The sequence below is a fragment of the Trichoplax adhaerens genome, genomic scaffold (assembly GCF_000150275.1).
Source record: "Trichoplax adhaerens TRIADscaffold_6 genomic scaffold, whole genome shotgun sequence".
NCBI lineage: Eukaryota > Metazoa > Placozoa > Uniplacotomia > Trichoplacea > Trichoplacidae > Trichoplax > Trichoplax adhaerens.
In genome coordinates this window covers 904,591-914,372 of record NW_002060948.1, presented here as the reverse complement: position 1 = coordinate 914,372, position 9,782 = coordinate 904,591, and the positions used below count along the sequence as shown (strand labels likewise).

Below are 9,782 nucleotides of genomic sequence, written 5' to 3'. Positions count from 1 at the left end.
AAATTGAAATATAAAAAATAAAAAAATAACCTCTATTTGATGTTCTTGCGAGCCTACTCCTACGTGATCTTGATTCCGGAAAGAGAATTTCAAATTCGTCAGTATCATCTTCACCACCAGAAAGACGAACAAATTTATCATTCATAAGATTCGAGAAATTAAAATCGTGTTGATAGTCCGTAGAGGTTTCGAAAACGTCGCCACGGTGCTCACTAAGGCCAAATGTGGGGAATGTATCCGAAGTGAATATATCACACTGGATATTTGCCGCTGCAATAGCTTGTAATTCGCTATGCTCAGATCCATTAGTGGCTGCACAGGATGCAACCGATTGCATGGAAGCAGCAGAAGAACTGCTACTATTAGGACCACTTTTATTTCTGTCCTCGAATGTTGCAGATGTAGAACCTACAAATTTAATCGAAAAGATCTTACAACTATAAAAATTTAATGGATTAATAAATGAACATTATACTTACCTATGGTAGAGTTCGTGGAAAGTTGAGCGATTAAACTATCACATGAAGTGGATACAGGTATCGCAGACGCCCCTTCTTCCGTTTGTAAACTTAAATTTCTAGTTTTATTTCCTGAAACATAAAGATCATTTTGAAGAACGTTTTAAATCTTAGAGTTATATTGAATAATAAGACGATTGACGTTAGCTGAGAGGCATCTCAGATTTTAACATATTATGTGCTTACTAGGAAAACTGGAGTGTCGCAAGAATGCCCTTCTACCTTGAGAATTCTCAGCGGCCTCATCTTTAATATGTTTACCACCATGACTGCCATCATAACTTTCAGACCGGGTGCGATCTTTTTAAAAGTAGTTAAATGTGAATTTATTTATGGTATATGAAATCTAAATTGTATTACTGTATAGTATAGAGTCAGAATCTATTAAATAAAAGTACCTTCAGCACTATGACTGTTTGCTTGCCACAGTCGATTATTTGTAAGCTCTAAATTCCCCCGAAAGAATTCTTCAATGTCTGGACTACTATGAAATGAGGAGCTACGTTTTCTGACTTCATCTTAAAAGTTTAGGAAAAAAGGAGAGTAGAAATCGATAAATTAAGACACGAAAATAGAAACTCATTTTAGGGAATACTTGTAGTAAACTTAATTTATATATAAAATATTGTACTTTCTGTAATTTTCGATTCTCTTGGTCTCGACGACATAGGAGAAATGTCTTTATTGTCTTTTTTGCTATCACCTAAAATTATTTATATTGATATTTTAAAATTATGCTTCTTAATTTCTTGTTAGAAACACGTGCTTTAAGGTAAGAATACTTTGAAACTAAAATTCAGTGACATGCATGCTGAGAAATTACGTTCATATTAGTACATAAGTCGCCTCTAGATGTCCTATTACAACACTTATCTGTATGGCATCGATAGTTATACTGAAAACCTAACGCGATATTTCACTATATATATGGAAGGATAAAGCCAATACGGCGAAAATGATTCTACCTTCGGGATTGTTATCCTTAGAATGAGATTTACGTTCTGCATGAATTCTTTGAATGTCGCAATCTTCTAGTATTAATGTCTGTTCTATTTCGCGCTCGCCTAATCGATTGATAAAACTATTACTTGATTTTATTTCAAGGATTAATAGGAATCTTCTAGGTTTCGTCATGATTAATGCATATAGTAAAATCCTACTAACAGATAGTATCGTATGCTAGTTGTATATAAGTACTTATGTACTAACGTGATACAAAAGCTGGAATACCATCATTCATGTCATCCATCTAAGGAACAAGAGAATAAAATTAACATATAACAAATGAATATAGGGATGAAGTAGACTCTACTATTTTCTATTGAAATTATTACATTTCGACGCAACGAGAATGGTTCAGGTCTAGGTTCAAGACGCGGAAATCTTCGAAAAGCTGTTATATAATAAGGCAAACATTTAAAAATTCACATAAGAAGAATAGCGATCGAAGCTAAACTTACGTTGATCATCGGATCCTCTCTCGTCCTAAAGTTATGTTGAGAATTAAGTATATCAAGGTTATATACACGCAATACGTTTAAAAAATTTAGTAATAAAATTGACATATTTTAATCTAAAAGATTTAATTATAATGCAAAAATTGAATACCTGCAGGTGATAAGATCGAGCAGTCGATCGTTCTTGAACAAGCCCCGTTAATGGCGGAGAAGCTAATCGAAATCTGGGATCGTTATGTCTGAAAGATTGATCTGAAACAGATCGGCGAACATCATGTAATAGATTTCTTTCATCAATCTCTGTTCCAATGGTCGTCTTCTGTGAGTAAGGTTCATTGATAAATGATTCATTTTCTGCCGTGGGAATATTGCTCATATTTTCAGTTGTATAAAATTTAGAACTTTCACTTGCTTCTCCAGAATTATCGCCTTCAGTCTTGCCCAATGAATTACCGTATTGTTTGCTATTACTGGTTATATTTTCGTCATAATTGCGATCAATTACAGCCTCAGCGAATTCTGGTTCATTGCCAGAGCGATTAGTATTTGCATCCTGGATACTATTATTGGGATCAATTGTCGGAGTCTGTTGGTCACCTTGTGAGGTCGTGCCTTGCTGATCCGTTTCCTTCGATATCCGATACATTTGCAATGAAAAAGAGGACAAAAATTTAGCTAAAATGCAGTTAATTACACAATACCATAATCATATAGTCTATAACATATAAATCAGTAACCTTGTTTAAGAGGTTGATATATCTTCTTATAATAGTAATGATAATTATAATGAACAATTACTATTCATTAACTCAACTTAGTGTACAGTACATAATAAAATATTTAATCAGTTATACCTGCTTATTTGATTCATCCTCTTTTGCTTTTTTATCGAATGATAGATGAACCCTATAATTAATTACTTTTACAACGGCAAATGTTGCAGTAATAGTACAACAGTAAACAAGTAAAGCAGCCCATCCAGTAGCAATAATCTGTAAAATCATCGAAAAAGATTGCAAAGAAATTTATCCATTTGACACTGCCGGGATCGCAATTTCCTATGCTGCATCAGTCTGCATAGCATAAAGATTTGTACAACCACATAGCCGATATGCATACAAAACTTTATATAGTGAATAATCATTATAATTAGATATATATGTACACACAGTAAAATATGATATATAGTAGTAGATTTCTGATAGTAATTAGAAATCTACAGCTAAAAGTAATTGTTGACAGCTAGATACTGTACATCATTATAAAATGGTACTATCTATTGCTGTTATAATATGTAAAATGATAAGACATAAGAGGTATTTGTACGCATATACAAAATTCTAATTTAAGGATGTTGTAGTTATTTTTTAAATTCATTTAATAAAAGATATATACTGTATATTTACTGGTACATCAGGGGATTTCATATGAGCGCGCTAAAGGATATAGACACACTTTAAACTGTATTTAAGCTATACACATATAATAAATTTTATTATCTCACAATTTGGCAATAATTCAGTCAGAAAATTGTATAATCCCAACAACCCAAACAAATGTATAGCCCGAATGTATATGATTTATAATTTATCGGAAGTTCTCTAGATACTGTAATTTACGTAATAGGGACATCAATTATTAACCATGACCGATTCATTTATAGTATAATCTATTTCATTCGGATACTATCATTTATATGCATACTGTACCTCAAAAAAGTAATAGGATCACGGATGTTAAATAGAACCCTTATTTTGCGCATTGTATGACTTGTTTAAGTGGTTTATAGCAATCTTATACAGTTGGCGTAGATAGCTCGATCTGGACTCCAATATTGGATATCTGGATATTTCCTAGGAATCCTAGCTAAGTATCATTCACTATCTACTGTAAGGAAATCGTTATTGAACCTTTGATATTATCATGAGAAGACAATAATAGAATAACTTATTTCATAATAATAATAACACGATGAAAAGTAAGCTACTGTACTGTACGGTATAGTACTGTACAGCGTTGTAGTCGGGTAAAGTATCTCGAGTAAAATTCATCGTTGTTGACTACCGTATGATGGAGTTTATGTCCTGATCAAAATTGTTATATTGGATTATCGGTATTGATGGAGAATATACAATTACGTATACATGCATCGCGAATATACACCGTGATCCCCACTTAAAAACAGCGGTCAATGACGGTATTGGATTAGATAGCAACAGTAGTCAAGATTATATTGGCGATATCCACAATACAGTACCCGAACATCATAGACGATTTTTAATCCTCGATAGCCTTCTATTCAAGTAAAGCAAGACTATATACCATTTGTATGATAAAAATTTCATAATAATTAGCCAAGACAAGCCGACTAACCAGTAAAGGTAAGATTATCCAATAACGTACGATATCAATCAATAAGAGTCAATATTTTGTATATCATAACATGAAGGTATTTGTACGTGATCACCAACTAGTTCATTACACCCAAGCAATCAATACGAGTTACTAAATAATGGTCATTTAAGCGCTATTATGGAAATAAATAACTACAACAACTTTGTACTATACTGTAGTCTGAACACTTCTTGGTAGTTTAGTACGAATGAGAGGTGAAAAAACAGAGTTACGATTGACATTTTCCTCTAGGTATGACCGCAAATTTTGGATGGTTGACTTTCAAAGTCAATGGAGACTAATCCTATCCATTACGCTATGCATTGAAATTAACATCATTCCATACTATCCTAGATTAGTCGATAAAACGTGGTACTTACGATGTATAACGTTAATGGGAAGCATAGGAAAAAGAGCCAGGAATACATATGAACAGTATTTGTAAAGATGTCATGATGAGGATCATAGAACCAACCACCGGTCAATGATGCCCACACTCCTTGTCTAAAGATTCGTACAATTTGCGATCCCATGTCTCCTTACTGTGAATCAGCGTAGGAATTTCCTGCTTTATCTACAGTTGTACACTGTCTAAAATAGGGTCATGGAGGATACTATCATGACGGTGATATTAATATAAACTAATCTACTTTAATTCTATACCAAGAAAATAGTCATCCTAATATTTTATAATCATGGCTAAACGATTTGGTTAACTCGAAGAGAGCAGCGACTAGATTAATAATTCTAATTATTATTATTATTCGACGCAGTAATTAATCAACCTGCGAGCTCGAGTACCTACAGTACAGTACTGTACTGTAGTGTAAAGTGTACTGTCAATCCAACCAGACAATCCGGTACTGTACTCTACTGCATTGTCTACGACAACACCTACAGGAGTATAGGACAGTACTATAGATGATTAGTCAGCGATAAAGTTATGTACTGTACGATCTGTACTGTACAGTGCACAGTACTTGGATTTTTTTTGCTAACGTCAGCGCTGATGAACACAGTACAGTACTGTTTATACCGTTTTAGGCTGTATAATACAGTAAGTACTGTACAGCATGGAGCTTGTACTGCTACCAGTCCCAGTACAGGAACACATGTTCTCCGCTCGCTTTCGACTCGACCTTAGCACCTTTCATTAATTAACTAATTAGAGTAAGAAAAAATTCGGAATAAATTATAATCGTAATGTGATGTCAGCACCAACTAAAATATACAAAATGGACAAGAATACAAATACTGTACTGTAGTGTGATTGCCATTAAATCATCCGGATAATCATAGAGTATTGTAACATACAGGAGTCGGACTAAAATTTCAATACATATTTGATATCCTTGATCAATTGAACTATGCAAATTTTGCAGCATACAACTAGAGCGTAGAATATATTCCATTGCATGTATTTGAGTTGTTTTTATTCGTAGCGTCCGAGCAAAGTTACTGCTAGCAATATTTAGGACATTTATTATTAAAGTTTACAACTTTACTACGTTAAGCTACAATACTGTACATCTGATTTTTCGATCGAAACATTTAAACAGGATATATTGGGTGAACGTCCTGTCGCTTCCCTGACACAGATAGCACAGTTAATTTCCGAATTCGTAATACATATAGAATAATGATTTAAAAAGGGGAAAAAACAGCCTACGCAACCCTTGTATAGCGAACAGCACTGCGCGTTTTAGATAATTTCTGGATAGAAGAAATAGAAAACAAACTGTAAATAAGCTTCACCAAGTATCAAGTACAGTTTTAACAGCCCTTGCCGACTCCTCGGCTGGACCATGGACTTCATTTCAATCGCAGAATAAAATTGCATCTACTGTACTGTTATACATTGATGTATAAAGACTGCATTTTCAATCTTAATTGAAGATTTAAGAACAATACAGTACAGACAACAGTATAGGATGCATTTTGACTTGGCTACCGTACAATGGACATTGCTAGCAATGTCTCGTTACTGTTAGTCAGTTAATTACGTATAAGCTGAATAATGAATGAAATGCGTGCGACAGCTATTTCAGCTCTCGATCATTATACTATAAGGTCTAGTGGTGTGACCCGTTAATTATATAAAATTATCATTCTACATTCTATACCATAGGACTACATCTGGATGCAGAAAACTGTACTATCCTACGCCTTATTCTATGATCGTAATCACGTTAATTTCATGATATACATTCGCTATACAGCATCTACAGTTTGCGATAGCTTGAGCATGCAATAGAAATCCAGACCACAGAAATAAACTTGAGCTACTGACAATAAGTTCTGATTTAGTGTACAGTAATAATGAAAATCGAATTCTTCAATACACGGCATAAAGAATTTATCAGTAGCTGTAACAAGAGATAACAGTAACTATATTATATAGACTATAAGCATAATTGATATAAATATATTGCACTATATGTGATCAAGAAAGAATTATAAATACTGACTGCATACACAACGTACTGTACAGCGCTACATGATTATTATATAGAAAACCATTATGTCCTACGGAATATCACACGCAGAGGCGTAATATCATTATACAATTGTACAGTCCTTATTTGTCAATTGCTGGAATTGAGGCCAGCAATGACAGTGAGCTATCTAAGCATATTTTATGTACTTCCATTATCTATAGCAGACTACTACATGGCATTAAAATTGCTAGTTAGGAACATTTAGTAAATAGGTTGGCTTCTTGCATCAATTTGACTTAGCCTTGCTTTCACTTCCATTGGTAATAGAGGGATAAGCTAATATCATCCAAACCGATGATAAACCTAACAATAAGAGTTTATGATACTTTAATAGAAGTTGTAATACCATGTGAGATGAGTAAACCACTGCTACAGTACCATCCCAACAGTCAACTATACGCTTTATAGGTCATTAATTGACTTTGACTTACTGGAAATGATCAATGGTGCTATAACACCAGGAGTAAAGGCTGCAGTGTGATATATGTAACATTCAGCTAGGAGATGGGCCAAGACAATGATAAACGACCAAAACGTTACCATATAGAGCCTATATCAGAAATAAAGTATTCAATTTTGTATGCATGTATCTAGTCTAGTGCAACAAATAGTTCTGTTATTTTTTGCGTGCCCAAATTTAAATTTCATACATAGTAGACAAATAATATGTATGAAGTGAAATACGAATATGATTTGCATATTCACACTGTTGATATACAACCTATTATGCTATTGGTACTAGTATGAAATATATCAGTATTGACGTCTGCAACCCAGCGTGCAATGTGACTCTGACAACACATTATTCAGATCAAAGTGGGCATACTTTAAGACTATTGAATATACTGGAACCGAAACAGCTTGAGATTGCAAGAAAATAGAATATTTATATTGTATGTTTGTAATCTTCTGATCAGATATAAAATAATTAGCCTAGTGTATAATGTCGAATTAAAACGAAATGTGATGTTAATAAGTACTTTGAGCTAGATAATATAGCTTTTTAATAAACATGCTATATCGCTATCCATTTTTTGCATAAATTCTACGCTCTACAAGCCAGAGCGAGGGAACGGCGTTAATAAATTATACACATCAAATAGAATGAATTTACTCTAGAACTAGTTCCTGAGAGCTTACGTCTTATTATAAATATCAAATGCGCAATAGATACGGATTACGGAAGCTAGCAGGGTCCAAGTTCCAAATGTCCTGGCTTGTAGTAGTGTAGCTGAGAAGTTAATAATGATAAAACACCTCGTTAAAATATCATAAGTCGAATGGAGCTAAGTCGACGCTAATTTCAAAATTACGAATACATATTTGCGGTTTATTAATCCGCTATACTTAAAATTGTATCCTAAAGCTCGTTCTATAGCTTGTTTTAGTATTAACGATGTGCATTTAAGGACCTTACAGTATAGGTCATACTATATTATCTGGTATGTACTGTATACGCGTATAAGAAGCTAATAAGTAATTCCAATATTATTCTTAGTATTGCATACGATAAGCTATGAGAGTGTACATGATTAAGTGGTCGGATAGTACAGCAGTCTACAAGAACACTGTCTCTATTGAAGAATATACTCTTACAGTATACGTGTATAGATGTTGAAATGGCATGATATCTGACCATAGAAGTTACCTCTATGCATCTAACAAATTTAACGTGTATTTCTAAAACAGCGTACTGAGCTCAACTAGGCTTTTTAAAAGATTGTTTACATTTTTTTGAATGATTATTTCTATTTATAATTTTTTGCATGTTATTCAGTGGGTATAGCAACTAAATAGCAGCAGTCAAAGACTCTGACGGAATAGGTCTTGAGCTGTAGTCGTCAGCAACTTTTGCAAATCCGAACAGTCCACTTTTAAGCTTGCTACCGAAAATACTTAAAACTGCTCATGAATAACTTCAAGCTTTACCTTCCTTGGTTTCCGTATACATACGCTGGTGTACGAATTCACCTTGCAAATAGCATTGAGTGCTATTTACGAATGCTATAGTTGCTATCATTCCTATCCATAACCTTAATGCAGTGATAAGAGCAGCCATCACGTTAACGCCCCAATTCCTTCTCGGTTACATGCTTTAAAGAAAGAAATCAAACAACTTTTATGTAAACTGAAGTCAGTCGTGTACGGTATATAGTACTGTAATATTAAGTACTGTACTGTACCGTATACAGTATATGTACTGTAGTTCGAGACTCACAGATAGAGGAAATTCCCTAATAAGAAAGCAGTCAATTAAAATTAAATCTACTTCATCGCAACCTATGGAGATATGAATAGCTTCTCGGAATTTTAACTTCCATCAGAACGTATACACATTTAAAAGTACCCTAGCCTATCTGCTTGTAGTGTGTGATAACTGTAAATACAGTATAGGATGTCATCCTTAAGCCGCAAAGGCAGAAATAAAAAGGCTAGCCTTCGTGATCAAGATCGATTAAATACCGACGACGTACAACTAACTAAGGAAAATGATAGTGGAAGTTACCATAATTGGAAGGCTACATTACTCTCTTATTTTTCTTTAATAAGGCTGTTAAAATGGATCATTTGGGCCTCATTGATGGCATTCTTCGTGGAGATACAATTTGGTAGTGTGTTTCTCATTATATCCATGTTCTATTTGGTTATTACAAATACTTCTACCAACGGTAGAAAGGGTGGTAAACTTAGCCCTTATTCCGTCTTTAACCCTGACTGTAAAGTCATTGATGGAACTCTTACTGCTGAACAATTTGAAAAAGAATTACGAATAAAAAGATATTGAATTAACGAGTAACTGCAGTACTGTACAATGTACATACAGTATGGATTGATATACCGTAAGCCGTATTACATAAAGTGCGCACGCAGCTGTTGCATTTACTCGTATTTCGGCAAGTGCTAACGAATATTGT

The 9,782-nt window shown here is 33.9% G+C and overlaps 3 protein-coding genes across 3 annotated transcripts; 1 reads left to right on the top strand and 2 right to left on the bottom strand.

Moving 5' to 3' along the window:
* Nucleotides 1–2,823: 2,823 nt before the first annotated feature.
* TRIADDRAFT_26428 (uncharacterized protein) lies at nucleotides 2,824–4,902 on the bottom strand (the record flags this gene model as incomplete). Its single annotated transcript, XM_002113183.1, has 2 exons — nucleotides 2,824–2,967; nucleotides 4,750–4,902. 2 exons carry the CDS (start codon nucleotides 4,900–4,902, stop codon nucleotides 2,824–2,826), a joined length of 297 nt encoding a protein of 98 aa, XP_002113219.1.
* A 2,191-nt stretch (nucleotides 4,903–7,093) lies between these two features.
* Nucleotides 7,094–8,926, bottom strand: TRIADDRAFT_57153 (uncharacterized protein; the record flags this gene model as incomplete). Its single annotated transcript, XM_002113182.1, has 4 exons — nucleotides 7,094–7,170; nucleotides 7,299–7,417; nucleotides 8,008–8,098; nucleotides 8,797–8,926. The coding sequence occupies 4 exons, from the start codon at nucleotides 8,924–8,926 to the stop codon at nucleotides 7,094–7,096; spliced, it is 417 nt and encodes a 138-aa protein (XP_002113218.1).
* A 471-nt stretch (nucleotides 8,927–9,397) lies between these two features.
* On the top strand, nucleotides 9,398–9,601 carry TRIADDRAFT_18070 (uncharacterized protein; the record flags this gene model as incomplete). The annotated part of the gene is made up of 1 exon (XM_002113549.1): nucleotides 9,398–9,601. A coding segment is annotated over one exon (204 nt), but the record flags the coding sequence as incomplete, so codon positions are not given.
* Nucleotides 9,602–9,782: the final 181 nt, after the last annotated feature.